Source organism: Piliocolobus tephrosceles, chromosome 19, assembly GCF_002776525.5.
Source record: "Piliocolobus tephrosceles isolate RC106 chromosome 19, ASM277652v3, whole genome shotgun sequence".
NCBI classification, from domain to species: Eukaryota; Metazoa; Chordata; class Mammalia; order Primates; family Cercopithecidae; genus Piliocolobus; species Piliocolobus tephrosceles.
The window spans coordinates 41,642,072-41,662,049 of record NC_045452.1 but is presented as its reverse complement, the minus strand read 5'-3'; the positions used below and the strand labels follow the sequence as shown (position 1 = coordinate 41,662,049).

General features: G+C 35.6%; 1 protein-coding gene across 6 annotated transcripts in view; it reads left to right on the top strand.

Annotated features, from left to right (window-relative positions):
• The window catches only part of DYRK1A (dual specificity tyrosine phosphorylation regulated kinase 1A), a 151,785-nt gene that overhangs the window by 122,340 nt on the left and 9,467 nt on the right, over positions 1–19,978 (top strand). For all 6 annotated transcript variants that reach the window (XM_023191548.2, XM_023191519.3, XM_023191505.1 and 3 more), the window contains 5 exons: positions 815–962; positions 4,495–4,781; positions 7,332–7,478; positions 9,757–9,897; positions 19,195–19,501. In XM_023191548.2, the coding sequence (XP_023047316.1) occupies positions 815–962; positions 4,495–4,781; positions 7,332–7,478; positions 9,757–9,897; positions 19,195–19,501 (1,030 nt within the window). The remainder of the gene's footprint in view (positions 1–814; positions 963–4,494; positions 4,782–7,331; positions 7,479–9,756; positions 9,898–19,194; positions 19,502–19,978) is intronic.

Below are 19,978 nucleotides of genomic sequence, written 5' to 3'. Positions count from 1 at the left end.
TAACTTCTCTTTTATTAGTTGTAATGGTTGTCACTGGTAATAAGAGGTAATGTTTTCTTTTACTTATATATTGATTTTGTAATGTTTATGTAAATATTCTATAGTAGTATGTACCTCATTTCAGATGAGTCACATTTCAGGTGAGAGGTGCGCATGGTAATGTGTGCTCATGAACTCTGTGGTTTCCTTAGCAGTGATTCTCATTTTAAAACTATCATAATCCCCCAATTACAGTATTTGTTGCATTGTGGAACTTTACTAGTAATTTGTGTTTGATTTTTTTTTTTTTAGTCGAAACTGATTTTTCTTTTATATACTTAGGTTTTTATGTATGAAAATCTAACTGAAAGTTAGAAAGTTACTTGAAGCCTTGTGCAGATAAACTTTAAAATATTTCATAAATATTCTTAGGGTTCAGGTTTCTCTCATTAAAAGAATAGTTCGGTGAGTTGTTTTATAGTGTTATTTAGTAAGAAAGATAAAACCTAAGCAGTTGTCAAGATTCATAATTTATTTCTGAAGGAGGAAAATAGTTAATCTAATGTTATTAAGAAAATTTTCTGTTTTGTGGATATTTAGAAATACTGTACAAATGCAAAAAGAAATTCAATTTAAAAAGATTGATTTAAAGTTACTGTGTAATAAATGGATATATATTGAATAGAAATAGGATCTCTTCTACTTAGGGAGGTCAGAAAAATGATAATTATAAAAATGTATAGTTGAGAATTAGGTAAATGTTATAATTAAGGTGAATTATAAATATTGTGAAATTGTTGCAATTAATGAAATAGAGAATCATCTTCTCTTTTAGGTTGTAAAGGCATATGATCGTGTGGAGCAAGAATGGGTTGCCATTAAAATAATAAAGAACAAGAAGGCTTTTCTGAATCAAGCGCAGATAGAAGTGCGACTTCTTGAGCTCATGAACAAACATGACACTGAAATGAAATACTACATAGGTAAACAAATAGGCAAACAGTGCAGTGTGCCCCAAGCCAGACCAAAACATTGAGTTAATGGTTCTTTTTTATCAAAATATTTTGATTTTATTTTAAAGTGGTTGATTAAAAATTTGTTTTTTTCTGTTGGACAGCAAGATTTATATAAGTGACTTGATCTGGTAGTAATAGTCTAAATCTTGGGGAATGTGCCTTCCAGGTAGCGTACCATGTGGAAGAAAATGAGAGTAATGTGTGTTTTTTTATTTGCAGCTTACTGGTACCATTTGTTTGCTAATGATGCATATTTATCCATAGGGTCATCTTTCCAGTAACTTGAACCATTTCTAATCTAGCTCAGAAACTAGTTGTGAGCTAGTATGTTGTGAGTGGTTGCAGAACCATTTTTGGGACGTCTGCAGCAAGATCTCAGGCTCCTCTCCAGTCTCTTCATCAGCTTGGCAGCATAAGAAGCTATTAGATTTACGACTACAGAAAAGAGATAATAGCCACTGCTTATTGAATTTCCACCACATTCCTTATGCTTTTTTTCCATCATCTGTAATAATTTATAGCATTCTTTTAAGGAAGATGGTAGAATCCTTAAATTACAGGTGGTTTGTATAAGAAGCCGCATACCCAGGGTCGTAGGGCTCTGCAGCTAGGATCGGAAACTACAGTACTTCTGCCTCACTGCAAAGTCTGTTTCATTCTCACATAGTCTTCCTTCTGAAAACAGAAACAGGAGACAGAAGAATTATGAAAATACTGAAGTCTAGGGCCAATTGATACATGGACAAGACATCTTCTAATACACTTTCTTTCATAGTGTTTTTAGTCAAATCTAATATGTCAGTGATTGTAAGACACCGTCATTTCATGTACCATCAAGGAAAAACCTGTTAGGTATTCATATAAGATGTCATCAATCGAAGATACAGACCTTAAGATCAGCACAGATCCATAGTCACTTGTGTTCAGAAATGCTGACTTGATACACGTAAGGCTGAGTTTTATTGAACGGATTCTTTTAAGAAAACATTATGGTTCTTTGGTCCCCCCTTAAAAAGGTGTAGAAACAAATAATGGATGTTTAAAAAGGGAAAGCTTCAGATTGTTTAGATTTTGTTTGTGAAATACCTCTCATTCCTCATTGTTAAAATATAAAATGAGTTTGTATAGATTTTTCTTAGTTTCTTTATGGATACTGATACAATTCATAATAACACCATTCTTAAAATCTTTCTTGTCCACTCAGTGAAACTTTGCTGTTCACTGTCAGTCACAACTGACATGAGGTGACCCATTTCCATTCAAAGGTTTTAGAAGCACATCAAGGACGTTCTAAGGATGATTGACTTACACAGTGATTTCTAAACATGCCTCCTGCCTTCTCCTCACACTTGAGTATTTGCTTATGGAGCAGAAAAAATATTGATAGCATTACTGTAACATTTTAATTCTGCTTTATTTAAAAAAGACATAGCTGGCATATAGTTAAGTACTCAAAAAATGTTAGCTACTCAGTTACATGTAATGCTAGTATTTTGTTTTGAATAAAGTGACATTAATGATTATTTTATTAATTGTATTAGTTATTACAGATACTCTTTGGATGAGTTTTAAAATTCTTATTTTAGAAGATGGTGAATGCATAATGTCTCAAGAAACTGAGATTCTGTTTGGAAAACAAAAGAACTTTAGATTAGACAAGTTCATGTCAGTTGAATTGATACCTTAAACTTAAGGTATCTGAAAGTCATATTTTGTGATGTAAATTAATTTAAAAAGATAGGTGAGTGTAATTTATTCTGATGAATTTTATCATCTTGTCTTTGAACTTTAAAACACATCTACTACTTTTACCATGTAGCCAAATTTCTTATCCGGATTATTTGGTACCTGCCATGGTCTAGTTAAAATTCAGTTTAAGTCTACAACAAAGTCCTGCCAAGCCCTCCATTCTCCCCAAAATGCAGTTAAAAAGACTGAACAGATATGCTTGTTTGAACTTTCTTTGACAATGTCAGCACATTGTAGATACTAAGTAAATGAATAAAGAATTGTGAGGTCAGGTGAAACTGAGTAGGTTGATCTTTCATTGGACGAACATTCTAATCACAGAGCTTCTTAAAGGAATTTTTATAATCCCATTAGAATTCTGACGCAGTTACTTTTTGCGTTTATTTTGTGGCTCCTGCTTAACCAGGAGATTAAAAGCCACACGTGGACCATGATTGTGAGCATGTATCATGAAACTATGTTTTTAGTTTTAAACCTATAAACTGAAGTGACTAAGAACAGATATTTTACATTCTTAGGTAACGTTTAAGGATTCCTTTGTTATTTTTAGTATCGAGTTGTGCTGTAGACTCCTCTATAGCCATGTAGTTATTTTTATTGTGTTACTTATTCTAACTTTAGATCACCTATATCATGAAAGATCTAAAAGCAGTATTGATGTCCACTGCTTTGAGGCAGGCAGCCCAGGACTACTCCCAGGAAAACACAATGTATCCGCAGTTCTTAGTGATCAGACATTGATTACTATCAGTTTATTCCAGATAGATGTGTAGAGAAACCTCTCATTTTGTAATAGTATAAAAGAAAATGAAAGTAACCTTGACAGATGGGTAGTTTATGTCATTGCAGTTGTGTCACAGGTGCTCAGTTTGGTGTATGTAAGACTGTTAACAGGGAGGGACAGCACTTTATCGAATAACCTCATCTGACGTGAAGTCAGTGTTAATACTTAAAGCACAATCTTTGAAGCTATTCAGCCTTTTTAGAGGGTCAACAGTGATAGCGACCTATGTGTTCTATCTATGCTGTTTCCCCACTTACAAGCCTCCTCCTCATCTCTTGTTGGAGCTGAGCTTTATTTTGAAGTTTTCCAAACCTTCAGTCTCACACACGAGTTGTCATTTACTAATTTGATAAACACAGTTAAGTCCTCCAATACTTACCAAAGCATGATTTTCAAACATTTGTTGTATTTGCCAAAAGGGTAAAAAAAAAAGCCATCAATGAAAATTGTGACAGAAAATTCCAGTGAAATCTGAAGTTCTGCAGGGCAGATAAATTTCAAAGTCTACACAGAGGGCTGCCAAGTACAGCATTGTCACAAACCAGAGATCCCAGTAGGTGGAGCTTAGACATAGGAAGTTGTGAGGTAGGGCTCTCAGGGAGTAAAAAGTGCTTTCATTTATAAATGAAGATAAAAATTGCTGAAATATTCTTACTACTGTTTGTCCATTTGCTGCTTGTGTTTTCAGATCTGACTTTTAAAGAAACAGGGCATTTTGGTAGTACTGCTTACCTTGTATTGTATCACTTGTTGACAGACGCTGTACCTGTTTAATTCAGCAGAAGAGCAACTTAGATATTCTTAACTGATTAAAAACTGCTGTTACTACAAAATGCTAATCTCCAAACTTTAACTGAACTCTGCATTTGATGTTGTAATAATGTTATAGATCATTTGAGAGTGCATGTGTTTGTTACTGTCATTTTATTGGTATATGTAATTTAAAATGAAACTTTTCTCTTTCAGTGCATTTGAAACGCCACTTTATGTTTCGAAACCATCTCTGTTTAGTTTTTGAAATGCTCTCCTACAACCTCTATGACTTGCTGAGAAACACCAATTTCCGAGGGGTCTCTTTGAACCTAACACGAAAGTTTGCACAACAGATGTGCACTGCACTGCTTTTCCTTGCGACTCCAGAACTTAGTATCATTCACTGTGATCTAAAACCTGAAAATATCCTTCTTTGTAACCCCAAACGCAGTGCAATCAAGATCGTTGACTTTGGCAGTTCTTGTCAGTTGGGGCAGAGGGTAAGTATTATTTCAGAACTTGTGAATTAAATAGGAATTAAATAGAAGTAGGACAGCGTAGGTGTTAGGTTGGCACAAAAGTAGTTGCGGTTTTTGCCATTGCAGTTGCCATTTTTGCAATGGCAAAATCACAATTTCTTTTGCGCCAACCTAATATTTGAAATGTTACTAAGGTGTATACCATTTAGAGGCAATTACTGGATGGTTATTTAGCTTTAAAATGTAGCACTTAATTAACGTGTGGATATCTGTTTTGGGGAAATACCTTTTAAAATGCAAATAGCAATACTTTGAGTCAAAAGACATTGATTTTTTGAAATGGGTATATTTAAAATTGTATGTATGCTAAAAGATTAAGGGAGAGAATAGGAGATGGAATGATTAAATATTAGAGGATTTGTAACTGTATTTCTCAAGTAAAGGTTTTAGTATAAATTTTGGGACTTTTCAGTACTAGAACATTGAATCTTTGCTGTAAAATTCTTCTCTGAAGATGGATCAAGATAAATCATTTTTCTAAAAAACTGATGGTTCAGAAAAATGCAGGTAATTTTGCCTTAGTCATGGTACTGAAGTATAGAAAATTCAGTTGATGGACGTACTTGTTTTGATAGATAAGTTTATCTTCTTTTCCCCACTCTTACTTAAAATTTACATAAGTTCTGACACATACCCAAGCTGGTTTTTTTGAGACTGCTAAAAACAGATGTGTTCGTAGTGCTGAAAAGTTTAGCTGATTTAGGAAAGCAATTTTTTCCTGTCATTCTTCCGGCATTATGAAAACTACTCTAACGGCATTGTTTTATGTGTAAAATAGAAGTTATAGGGGTCTCCTCTTGAAAGGAATTAGTGTCACCATTTGATAATATTTTACTCATTTTTAACACTATTCTTTTTGCTTTAAAGTATTGAAACTGTATTTCTTCTGTTTTAAAGAAACCCAACTAACATACAGATGTTAATTTTTCATACTGACTTTCTGTTTCTTATTTTTCCAAATTAGTGAAATTTTCTGTCCGGTCCTACTTTTGTCCAGGCTTTAACTATAATAGATTAATCATAAGGATTTATAGCCAGTTAATAGGACTGCCTTTTTGTTATTTTCTGCAGCTTCTCTTATGGCAGTGATGCTATTGAGTGTTGAAGTAATTTTTAAAAATTGGAGTAGGGACCAAAGTTTGTAGTTTTAGATGCCTTCGAAAAATCGAGAGATGCTCGTAGTTTATATGGGATAGAGTGTATTGTGAATGAAAAATACATGCCCATCTTGAGAGTAGTTTGAATAGATTATAGAGTTGGGAAGTTTTTCCCCTATTTAAGCCAAATTATATATTTTGTTCTAATATTAAACATTATTATTTCTGTCTAGCCAAAATTAGCCAATTATCCCTATAATAAGTTTTTAATTATTCAAGTTCATTGGCATCACACGGGAAGTTATTTCTAAAATAGACCTGCCATGTCCCTGCCCCTAGATCTATTGGATTAGAATCAGAAGGTGGTAGGGCAAATGTGTTTTGGGGAAAGCAACTGCTTTAAACAAATTAGATAGGGAGGTGACAAAGTTCCTGACATAAGCTGTGAAATAAAAGTCTCGGGAGTGGTGAGTAAGTTTGGGCCTAGGGAATTAACAGTGATACTGGCTTATAAAACCCTTGGAAATGCAGTACTTCTTCCCAGTTCTTTTAAATTAGACTTTCTTCTCATAGTTCCTTAAGGTTGGTTGACTGTCTATGGAGGCCTGAGATTGTTCTTGAAGACTTGGCTGGAGGTTTCAGTGGGAACCACAGAAAATTTCATGAGCTTTCTGGCTGCATGGTTTGGGTGTTAAGTTAGGAAATTTAGTTAGGAGGATTTTCTTTCTTTCCCCCTTTTAATAAGGGAAACAAATTGGTCTCTGAAGAGATCCTCACATTACTTCATTGAAAATAGTCCATGTCAGGATTGTGTCTCTGTAAGAAGTCTTGGATGGAGGTAGAGAGAGAAGAGAGAAGAAGCTATTGATCAGAGACAGCTCTCAATTGAATCTTTATGTGGTAGTGTTTCTGGGATTTATCTGTGAGACAGCAAGAGTACAAGTGTCTGAATTTTAAATTACATTGTATTGAAGTTACTTGACTTTTAACGCTGAGAAATACATTGTTTAGGTTAATTTAAATACAATTTAGTTGTTAAAATAGTGGTAAACTAAGTGCCAGCCATAGTAGGAGGAAATAATTATTAGGGAAATAAATTACCTTCAATAGTGTTTGTTTTTTTTTCTAGTGAGGCATAATTGTTTTAAGAAATATCATGATGACTAGGTAGGATTAGACTAAATGAAAGGGCTTGAATCTTTACGTATGACGCATTTCACAATCAGATTAACCAGTCCCTAAAAATGTTTAGTTCTTTAAGCCATATTCATAGTCTAATGTTGAAATTAGTCAATGGAACCCTAATTCAGGAGTTAGCCAATTCTTTTTTGTTAATATCACGTCAATGTTTTTAATCCAATGCTGACTACAGTTTTAAGCAATTGAAGTAATACTATTTTGAAATATATTTCAGATATACCAGTATATTCAGAGTCGCTTTTATCGGTCTCCAGAGGTGCTACTGGGAATGCCTTATGACCTTGCCATTGATATGTGGTCCCTCGGGTGTATTTTGGTTGAAATGCACACTGGAGAACCTCTCTTCAGTGGTGCCAATGAGGTAAATGATGTATTGCTTTACAAATTCTGTTTTCATAATTTCTTTTTGTCTTTCATCTATGACAGTGTAATTTAAAAGTTGTGTTTAGGCAAAGATGTCTATTTAATCATTCAAGTGTGAGGTCAGTTTGAATATACCTATTTTTTCATATTTGTCAGTTGTCATATAATGTAAAGTTAAGAATTATGAGATAGGAGTAGGATTTATTAATCTATTCATGAAGGAGAACAGTTAGAAAGTGTTAGATTAGAAAGTGTTAAGTATTTTGGCATACATTTTACAGGTTTTACGTACAGTAACAGAAAGCTTAAAGATGATAAGGAATGACGGCCATCCTGCAGAGATACAAACATCACTCTAAATTTTGAGATTATGATTTGCAGTTGAAGAGGTAATGGTCAGTAGGACTGATGGATACTCAGTCTGAATAATGTAGAGTAAACTAGATTATAGAATTGTCGGGCTACCGAGACTGTGTGCAATTCTGTATTCCACAGGTTTTCAGTCTGTGTTCTGGAAAATTTTTGAAGGTCAGAGGCAGTGAGTGGGAGGGCAGGGACAGGCCATACTCCCTGAAGTCAGAGAAATTGGGCTTTCATTGTTTTAAAAACTATTCACCTGTGGGGTTTTGTTTGTTTTTTAAAAGAAAAATGGACCATTGCAGATCTTGATCAGTCTATTTATAAGTGAGAAGAGAAAGGCCAAAAGCATTAATGACTTGTACCGGATCATGCAGCTGTTAATAGGTGGTGTCAGAAACTTGTCTCTTCCATCCTTCCTTTTAATTTTTTTTTGGAGATGGAGTCTTGCTCTGTTGCCCAGGCTGGAGTATAGTGGCGCAATCTTGTCTCCCGAGTAACTGAAATTAACAGGCAGCGCCACCATGCCTGGCTAATTTTTTGTATTTTTACTAGAGATGATGTTTCACTCAAACTCCTGACCTGAAGTGGTCTGCCTGCTTCAGCCTCCCAAAGTGCTTATTACAGGCATGAGCCACTGTGCCCGGCCCCTTTTAATTCATTTCATCTTGAACTGGTGAGCTACTCTTTGATAGTAACTGCCATAGTTTGTTTTTGTTTTAGTATAAATCTTACTTTGTAAATTAGTATCTTTCTTGGGCTTAAACAATATTTGAAAAACTTTGCTATGTTACTCACTGTAAAGGCCGAGGTCCTTTGAGTAACTCACAGATTCCTGCTCCCTCTGATGCCAGTTCTCTCACCACTACCTGGTCTCTCCTTCTCCCCTCACTCTGTGCCACACACAGCTTTCTCTGTGGTCCCTTGAAAATGCCAGCCACAGGCCCATACTCAGCCCTTTGCATTTCTTCCTTCCTGTGCCTAAAATTCTCTTTCCGAGCTAGTCCCTTGCTGATGTTAGTGTTTGCTCTGATGTCACGTTCTCGGTGAAACCATATGCCCCACTTATGGTTGCAGTACCCCTTCTCATCCCATAGTTCTTAGCCAGCATCTGACATCATGTATTCAATTATTTATTGATAGGGCTGGGTGCAGTGGCTTATGTCTGTAATCACAGCACTTTGGGAGGCTGAGGTGGGCAGATCACTTGAGGTCAGGAATTCGAGACCGGCCCGGCCAACATGGTGAAACCCCGTCTCTACTAAAAATACAAAAATTAGCCTAGCCTCGTGTCGCATGCCTGAAATCCCAGTTACTTGGGAGGCTGAGGCAGGAGAATTGCTTGAACCTGGGAGGTTGCTGTGAGCTGAGATTGCGCCACCGCGCTTCAGCTTGGGTGATAGAGCGAGACTCCATCTAAAGAGAAACATAGCCAGTCATGGTGGTGCATGCCTGTAGTCCCAGCCACTCAGGAGGCTGAGGTGGGAGGATCACTTGAGCCTGGGAGGAGGTCAAGGCTTCAGTGAGCTGTGATTGCACCACTGCACTCCAGCCTGGGTGACAGAACGAGACCTTGTCTCAAAAATAAGTAAGTAAAAAAAATTTTAAATAAAATTCCCCAAGAACGGAAACTTTAAAACTTCCTCTCATCTTTCCTTACTGTTCAATATTGTATCCATGGCTATCTGACATAATATGTTTGTTAATTGAGTATCTTCCCTTCTGTGGGGTATTCCCCTCTGTGGGGTATCAAGGAAGGTAGGGCTTTTCTTGTGTTTGTTCACTGCTGTATGCTGGATGTCTAGAGGAGTGCCTGACACATAGGAGGTGTGCAGTTTATTTATGAATGAATGACTTGATGAGCAGGAGTAGATGTACAGTAGAAATGATAGGTTTTATTGTTTTTATTTTTAATACAGGTAGATCAGATGAATAAAATAGTGGAAGTTCTGGGTATTCCACCTGCTCATATTCTTGACCAAGCACCAAAAGCAAGAAAGTTCTTTGAGAAGTTGCCAGATGGCACTTGGAACTTAAAGAAGACCAAAGATGGAAAACGGGTAAAATAAGGATATATCTGTTTTGAGCCTTTATTAAATTTATCATACCTGTCTTTTTATAGCTCATTTTGCATTTACTTGAAATCAGTGTTTCAGTCAATGATTTTATTGATACCTTACGTAGATATTTTGTTCAGAAGTTGAGTATAGTTTGACCTAACTATCAAGTATGGACCAGTGTTTGATTAATGGTCAGAGTTATCTTTAAAACTTCATATTAAAAACTGTATGCCTGCATTTTGAGGCAGCTGATCACATCACCATACTTTGTTTCAACAGAAGAATTAGTAAGTTTGACCTTTGTTTCTCACAGCTCGGGCATGTAGTGAGTTAATACTGCAGCTGTGAACAGAAGTCACAATTGGTGTAAATGATTTTTCTTTAAGTTCAGTTGGTAAATTATGTCAGAAGATGATTTTTGGCTTAAGTAGTATGTGATTTTTTTTTCTAAGGATATTAACTAGATAGTCCTTTGATAGACTTCAGATTCCTAGCTCAATGACTTGGATAGCAAAAATTTCACATCTCCAAAATCTTTGAAAGTGAGGTTTTTAAAACATTAGGTTTGTTTTAGTAATTTTCTTTTATCTGAGGACTTTTTAAAAGATACCTAAATTATGTCAATTTAATAGAGTAAATGATGCCAATTTTGCATCTTGATTTTTTACTTTTGTTTTATAGATCTGTAAATAATCGTTTTGTAATTTAGTTTTGTCATAGTATTGAATGAATGTAATTTATAAATATGTGATTGAATATGACCCCCACACACACACATGTACCAAAGCAGTCACCTTGTGATCGAAGTTTTGCATTTATAACATTTAAGAGTTTATTTTTGTTTCAGTTATTATTTTGCATTGTATTTTAGCGACACTGCCACCAGGTGTCATTTTCAGCAAACTGAAGGTGATGGTGGTTGACTGCCTTAATTCACTTCCACATAGCTGCGGAGTCTTAACTTTTAATATCAGATTATTTTCTTTAGAATATTTAGAAGCACATATGTAATTGTATCTTTCAGAACTGAGGTGTAAGTTACTGTGTTCTGCCATATTCACTAAAGCTGTAGGCAGTGCAGTTTCCAGCTGCTAAATTATGCCTGTTCCCCATGAGGAAAGGATGGAAAATGCTATTGAGACCTCCTGGGCCCTTATTTTTTCTTTATCCACATAGCTCATTAATCATGGCCCATTTTCCATATAACCAAAACTTAGCCTGGGAATCCTTACTAGCTTCACCAGCATTTAAAGGAGTTCCTACCAGTTTGAATTAGCATGGAGAGGAAATTAAATCTTTTTTATGTTGTCTCTCTCTGTGATACAGACTGCTGCTTTCTCCATTTCAGATTTATTTATTTATATTTTGCTTCTGATATTTTTTTCTCAATAAAACATCCCATTCCATCTCTTAAATCTCTGCGCCTTACAAAAACCACAGTGACCTATCATTTCTTTCAAATTGATCTATAGGTATTACTTTTAGTTATTTGGGGTGGGGGCATTTCAGAAATGAGTAGATTGTCTTTTCCCTTTTAAAATTGGAAGTAGATAACATACATTTAGTACATGTAAATTAAGTAGATTTTTATGAGGTTTCTTTTAGTCACACTTAGCAATTAACTTAAGCAACTTAATTTTTAAAAACATGAAATAATTATTTTGCTTTTAAGAGATAAATTTTGCAACAAAAAAATCAAATTCATTATCAAATTGTTACATTACAAATAGTACACTAAGAATTTTGACCAGAGATACAAATAGATGTGCATATACTTTCATTGGCTGTCTCTTTGTGGTTTGTTTACTGCTTTTATTTTTACTTTTTATTTCTCATTTTACATTTCAAAAGCCCCGTATTAGGGTTTTCCAATAATAAATACTATATATTTTTTCTTGATGGAGGTGGAGAGTGAAGAAGACAATAAATGATGCTGTTTTTTGAAGTACAGTTTATATATTGTAAGATACACAGATTTTAAGTATTGAGTTTGTTTTCACCTTTATGTACAGCAATGTCCCCCATCTACACCAATATGAAAGACTTCTATCACCCCAAATCCTCTTGTGACCCTTTTCTGTTTTCCCACTGCTTTCTGATTTCTGTCATCAAAGACTAGCTTTGCTTTTTCATTGGCAAACTTAGTATAAATGGAGCCTTATAGTATTTATTGTTTAGTTTTGGGTTTTCTTCACTCAATAAATGTATTGCTTTTGGAAATTCATCAATATTGTATGTCTTAGGAAGTTTTTTTTATTGCTTCAGGATATTTCATTGAATGAAAATGCCATAATTTGTATTCATCTGTCAGTGGTCATTTGGTTTGTTCCCAGTTTGGGACTGTTATGAATAAGGCTACTGAGAACATTTTTCATACGTATGTTTTCGTTTCTCTGACAGCACAATCTAAGAGTAGAATTGCCAGGTCATAGGGTATGTGTTTACCTTAACAAGAAAACACCAGTTCTCCAAAGTTGTTTTATTTTATATTCCCGTGATATATGAGGGTTCCAGTTGCATGACATCCTCACCTTTTTATATAGTTTGTCTGTTGGATTTTAGCCATTCTGTAGTGGATATGTAATGGTTTGCATTTGCATTTCTTCATGGCTAATGATACCACCTTTTCGTATGCTTATTAGCCTTTCATATATCTTCTTTGTCACAGGTCTTTCCCATCTTTTGCTTGTGTTACTGAGTTGTTTAATGACTGAGTAGTCCTTTGTCATTAAGTTTTTTGTCACATATATGTCAGTGTATTTCCCTAGACTGTGGCTTGCCTGTTCCTTTCTTAATATGATATCTTTTGATGAATAGGAAGTTTTAATATTGATGAAGTTGTATTTGTCAACTTTTTTTTTTTTTTTGGTTCTTTTTTTATCCTGAGAAATCTTCGCCATCTCCAAGTTTGTGAAGATACTCTTCTATGTTTTCTTCTAAAGGTTTTTTTTTTTTTTTAATCTGCCTTTTACAGTTAAGATTCTGTGGTCCATCTTGAATTAATTTTTGAGTGTGGAACAGGGTGAAGGGGTTGAAATGCGTTTTCTTCCATATGCTTACCTCATAGTTACAGTAGCATTTGCTGAAAGCAATTGTTTTACCGTATTGATATGTTTTTAATTGTAGGTCCTTTCTATTCACACATGAATTTTAGAATCAGCCTGTAAATTTCTACCAAAAAATCATGCTAGCATTTTGATTTGGGTTGCAATTGGGGTTTCCATCAGGAAAATGGACATCTTAACAATATTAAGTCTTCCACTCTATAAAGATGGGTTATCTCTCCATGTATTTAGGGCTTAAAATCTCTCAGCAGTGTTTTATAGTTTTTAATGCAGAAGTCTTACATATTTTGTTCACTTTATTCCTAAGTTTCTAATTTTTTAGATGCTATTTTAAATGACATTTCAAATGTATAATTTCATAATTTTTCATTTTTGGTATATACAAATGCAGCTGATTTTTATATCCTAAGACCTTGCTAAATTCAACTATTCTAGTACAGATAACCCTTGAACAATACAGGTGTGAACCACACAGGTCCACTTGCATGCAGATTTTTTTCCAACAAATACAGTCAGTCCTCTGTATCTGAGGATTCCACATCTGCAGTCAAATGTGGATCAAAAATACAGTATTCCTTGGATGTGAAACCTGTGTGTGAGGGCGAACTTTTCACATATGTGGGTTCCACACAGCCTCCTTGTGGAGCTTGAGTATGTGTGAATTTTAGTATGTTTGTGGCGGGGCGGGGGGGGGGGCCTGGAACCAACCCCCTGCATATACTGAGGGATGAATGTATTTTCGTTGTTGAAATTTGATAGAGCTTTCTACTTTAAACAATCTTATGCTCCATGAATGAAGACACTTTTATTTTTTCAATTGTATGTCTTTTTTGCTTTTTTAATATCATGAGTGGGTTTTGAATATTGTCATGTTTTTTCTGCATCTATAGGGATTATCATGATTTTTCTCCTGTTTTGTGGTAAAATGCATTAATTTTTTGGATGTTAAGCCCCACCCTATGATAAACTACACTTGGCCTTGATATACTGTTCTCTTATATATATTGCTCAGTTCAGTTTGCTAATCTTTTGGTAAAGAATTTTGTTTCTATGTCATTAGTGGATATTTGTCTAAAATTTTGTTAATAATACCATCATTAGGGTTTGATTTTAGGGTTCTGCTGGAATTGTAAAACTATTAGGAAATATTTTTTCTTGATTTTTCTGAGAAAATTTGCATATGATTGGTTGACATTATTTCTTTTGTAATGTTTAGTAGAGGTCATTGATGAAACCATCAGAACCTGGGACATTTTTTGTTAGAAGGTTATTTCATTATAATTTATGTTTTTTGTTAAAAATACGGTTATCCAAATTTTTTAAGTTGGTTTTGGTAAGTTGTATCTTTCAAGAAGCTTTTCTTTCTCACCTAAATTGTTGAATTTGTTGGCATAAAGTTTATCAGTAATATTTTACTTTTTTTTTTAATATCTAGAGAATCTATAGTGATAGTTTTTTTTTTTTATTGCTAAGTCTCTCTTTTATTCCTGATATTGGCCGTTTGTACTTTCTGTTTTTTCCCCAAGTAGTCTTGCTCAGGGTTGATCAAGTTTATTAATCCTTTCCGACAACCAGCTTTTGAGTGTGTTGATTTCTTTTTTTTTTTCTTTTTCTATTCTTTTTTTTTTTTGAAACGGAGTCTCGCTTTCTCTCCCAGTCTGGAGTGCAGTGGCGCGCAATCTCAGATCACTGCAAGTTCTGTCTCCCAGGTTCACGCCATTCTTCTGCCTCAGCCTCCCGAGTAGCTGGGAGTACAGGCATCCGCCACCACACCTGGCCAATTTTTTGTATTTTTAGTAGAGATGGGATTTCACCGTGTTAGCCAGGATGGTCTTGATCTCCTGACCTTGTGATCTGCCTGCCTTGGCCTCCCACAGTGCTGGGATTACAGGTGTGAGCCACTGCGCCCGGCCTCTTTTTCTATTCTTGATCTAGTTTCTGTTTTTTTTGCTCTTCATTATGTCCATGTACTTGGGTTGAATTGACTCCTTTTCTTGCTTCTTAAAGGTAGAAACTAGATCATTAATTTTTAAGCCTTTTTGCTACTATAGAATTTAATGGTATGAATTTCCCTCTAAGCACTGCTTTAGCTGCATTCTGCAGCTTTTTGTATGTTTTTGTTGTTGGTTTTTCTTTTTTGTTTTCTTTTTCTTTTTTTTTGGAGATGGTGTCTTGCTCTGTTGCCAGGCTGGAGTGCAGTGGTGCAATCTTGGCTCACTTCAACCTCTGCCTCCCAGGTTCAAGCAACTCTCCTGTCTCAGCCTCCCAAGTAGCTGGGACTACACATACCCAGCTAATTTTTGTATTTTTAGTAGAGGCAGAGTTTCACCTTATGATCAGGATGGTCTCTTAACCTCGTGATCCACCTGCCTTGTCCTCCCAAAGTGCTGGGATTACAGGCATGAGCCACTACACCTGGCTGCTTTTTTTATGTTTTAACAGTCATTCTGAAATGTTTCTAACTTGTGATTTCTTCTTTAACCTGTCATTATTTAGAATTTTGTTACATAATTTCAAAATATTTAAGGATTTTCTAGATATCTTACTGATTTCTAGTTTGGTAGCAGTTTGGTCACAGAACGTGATTTCAGTCCTTTAAAACTGAGACTTGTTTTATGGCCTAGCATCTAATGTGTCTTTGTGAATGTTTTATGTGTGCTTGATAAGAATTGTATTTTGTGTGTGTTTGGTGTAGTGGTCTCCAGCTATCAATGTAGATGAAAGTGTTTTGTATTTTTCTTCATATCTTTTATATCTTTGTGTATATGTATATTCTGTCAGTAATTGAGAGAGGAGTCTTCATTGATAACTTTGGATTTGTCTTAGACTCCTTTGTAACACTGCTTTATGGTTTTTGAAGCTTTGTTAGTAGGTGTATGCATGTTTGATCTTGTTATGACTTACTGATAAATTGACCCTTTTATCATCCTGAAATGCCCCTCTTTGTCTCTAGTAATGTTTGTCTTTAAATTTGCTTTGTCTCATATTACTATAGTCTTACCAGTATTCTTATTCTTGGTATTTTCATGGTGTGTGTGTGTGTGTGTATGTGTGTGTAGATAAAAAAAATATGAAGAAAAGTATGTAACGTGTACACACACACACACACACACACTTTTACTCTTTTACTGTAAACCTGTGCATACCTTTATATTTACAGAATTATTTTTGTGTTGTGTGCAATGTATGGTCAGGTCATTTTTTAATCTAGTCTGATAGTGGTTAACCCATTATTCAGAGTTTTGGTTTAAGATGGTCATCTTATTTGCGTTCTGTTTGTCTTTCCTGTTCGTTGTTTCCTGTTCCTTCTTTCCTGTCTTTTGTGGGGAGGTTTGTTGAATACTTTGGCATTTTATTTTATCTCCCATCTTGATTTTTTACTTATTCCTCTATGTGTCATATTTGGTGTTCCTTTTATAATATGCACCATTAACATTAGTTTGTCTTCAAATAATAATATATTGCTTGGCAAACAGTGTGATAACCATGTGATTCTGTCTACCTCTTGTGCACTTGTATTACTTTTGCATGTTACACCTCACAACACATTATTGGCTGTTTAAATAAAAAATAGATTTAAACACAGAAAAGAAATTTAAAAGCACATAAAATAAGGATAATAGATCTTTTGTATTTATCCTTATATTTGCTCTTTCCTGGTGTTCTTCATTACTTTTTGCAATTCCTAGCTTCCATCTGGTATTATTTCTTTAGCCTCAAGATCTTCCTTTAACTTTTATTTTATAATGAATAAGTTATCCTGATTAATTCTGTCAACAGGTATTGATCTGAAAATATTTGTTTACCTTTATTTTTTGGAAGATATTTTCAGTGAATATAGAATTGTAGATTAACTTCTTTCTTTCAGCAAAAGAAAAAGATGTTACGATATTGCTTCCAGGTATATTGACTTTTTTTCTGGATTATACTGTTTCTGTAGAGAAGTCAGTGATTATTCTTAGCATTATTCCCCTGCATATAATATTTCCCCCTCTTCCCTCTGGCTGATTTTAATGTTTTCTCTTTGTTTGATTTCTACAGTTTGACTATTTACCTACGTATGATTTTCTTTGTATTTATTCTCCTGGGAGTTCACTGAGTTTCTTGGACCTGTGGGTTGATCTCTGTCATCAGTTTTTGAAAATCCTCAGACATAGTCTTTCCAAATATTTGTTCTGCTTTCATCTTTCTTCCAGTTCTCCAGTGATGTGTATGTTATAGTGCTGAATATTATCCCAATGGTCTCTGATTTATTCATTCTGTTCTCTGTTTGTGTTTTTAATTTGGATAATTTCTTTTTCTATCTTCTGGTTCACTCATTTTTTTTTTCCTTGGGCTGAGTCCAGTCCGCTGTTGAATCCATTAAATGGATTCATGTGATGTTATTGTTATTTTTGAGACAAGTTCTCACTCTCTCGCCCAGGCTAAAGTGCAATGATGTGATCATGGCTCATTGCAGCCTTGACTTCCTTGGCTCAAGGAGTTCCTCTGCGTCAGCCTCCCAGGTAGCTCAGACTGCAGGAGTGGTGCAGGCGCCATACTCAGCTATTAAAGTTTTTGGAGGGATGGGGTCTGGCTATGTTGCCTAGGCTGGTCTTGAACTCCTGGACTCAAGCAGTCCTCCCACCTCAACCTGGGTATAGAGACATGAGCCCAGCCTATATTTTTTAGTTCTGGCATTTCTGTTTTGTTTTAAATATAGTTTTTCTCTTCTGAAATTCTACATCTGTTCGTATGTTGTCCACCTTTTGAGCTAAATTGTTTAATTATCATAATTTATTAGACGTAATTTATCATAATTATTTTAAAGTTCCAGTCTGCTACTTTCAACGTCTGCACCATTTATTTATGTGTATCTTCTATTGGGTTTTTTTCCTTTCATGTGATTGTGGACGTCATTTTTAAAAAATGTCTGTAATTTTTAAACGTGTGACAAACTTTCATTGCTTAAGAACAGTTAAAGATGAATCATATTTTCCCTCAGAAAGAGGCCTCTTACTCTGTCAGGCCCCTCATGTGGGGCTGATTTGATCTCTTTTGTAGCTTAGCTGACTCTAGGCTTTGCTTGTTTGACTTAGATTCTATTCCCCACTGTCTTCAGATGTTTTATGCTGGGATCACGACATTCGCTTCAGCAGTGTTTGTGTCTTTAGAACCAGGGAAAATTTAGTGGTCTCTATACGTTACTGCCCAGCCAGCAGCCCCACTCCTAACTCTCAGTGCCTGGGAGATCGCCTTCCTCCTGCTGTACTGCCGCAATCTTCTGTCTGTCCACACCTGACCGTCAGAAGTTGGTTCAGACTTGGACTGGAGTCTTCTCGCTCATCTGTGGCGTGCTTCTCTTTCTCCCACTGCAGATCTCTTCCAGGAGAGACTTTCCGTTTTGTAGAATTCAGGGGATTTTTGTTCCAACTTTGGATCCTCAGGCAGCTCTCTGATGGGTCTTTAAAATTCAGTGATTTTATGACTTATTAGAGAAGGAACAATCATCTCACACATTTCTGCATTGTAACTAGAAGTCAAAGTCTGGTTATGCTATTCTTAATAAATTCAATATTTATAGAGGTTTTAAGGGTTATACTGTTATCTATCAAAAAAATGGGTTTTCAGGAAATCTGCACACACGTTAATTTATTATTACATAGCTTTTCTAAAGCGAAGCATACATAATTTTCTTTTTCCACTCTGGGCAGGTAGGGTTAGGCCAGCGCCTTTTCATGTAGAACATCCTTGGTGTGATTGCCATAGCTTTCTTGGGCTGCTGTTGGTGAAGGAAGTGTAGCAGGTGCTGAGGGTGCACAGTTAGGCAGGAAAGAGGCTACCAGCCAGGGTGGGCAGGGGCACGCGTGCTCTCTGTAAAAGACAAGAGAGAAAATGCTTTCAGCCTTGTGGGCCTCTGTTGCATATTTTTTGGTTTTGGTTGCTTGTTTTTACAACCTTTGAAAACAGAAAAAACGTTTCTAGCTGGAGCTATAGAAAACCAGGCTCTGGATCAGGCCACAGTTTACTGACCCGTGGGCCATTTATAGCCATTTTTGGTCTCAGAATTATGTTGAACTGTAACTACCATGCCTTTGGGATACTAATGTGTGAAAAAGCAGAGGATTCAAGTATGAAGTGTCCTTTTTAATAAAGGCCTCAACATATATTTAAACATATTTGAAGTTAAATTATGTGAGTGTTTACGTATTCCACCAAATTTAGAGAAAGCCTTTCATCTTTTCTCTTACAGGAGTATAAACCACCAGGAACCCGTAAACTTCATAACATTCTTGGAGTGGAAACAGGAGGACCTGGTGGGCGACGTGCTGGGGAGTCAGGTCATACGGTCGCTGACTACTTGAAGTTCAAAGACCTCATTTTAAGGATGCTTGATTATGACCCCAAAACTCGAATTCAACCTTATTATGCTCTGCAGCACAGTTTCTTCAAGAAAACAGCTGATGAAGGTACAAATACAAGTAATAGTGTGTCTACAAGCCCCGCCATGGAGCAGTCTCAGTCTTCGGGCACCACCTCCAGTACATCATCAAGCTCAGGTCTGTGTTGCTGCGGTTAGATTAGGCTTGGGAATGTTTTGTGTTTTCTTTATGAAGTGGGATTACTTTAAAGTGTTGATTTAATTTGTTAATTTAATGGGGAGCATTTACTTTACTTAAATCTGTTGTTTGTAGTTAGCAGTAAATTCATCTCCCCAAAGCTCCAATATTTAGTTACGCACGTAATAAATTCTGTTTGACTGTTGGAAATCTATTTACTAACCAGCAGTTTAAACTACTTCTTAAATGGAATTTTTGTCCACATTGCTTGAGTTTTCCCGCAAGGGGAAACCAGACTTCATTGTATTTTAGTTCAGTGGTGGACGAGAGAGAACCTGGTTTTAGTCAGAGAATATGAAGACTTTGTGATATAGTTTCAAGTAAATATTAGAGATTTTGTGGTGTGTGTGTGAATACTTTCAGTTTTCTTTTTTGTTTGTTTGAGACAGAGTCTCGCTTTATCACCCAAACTGGAGT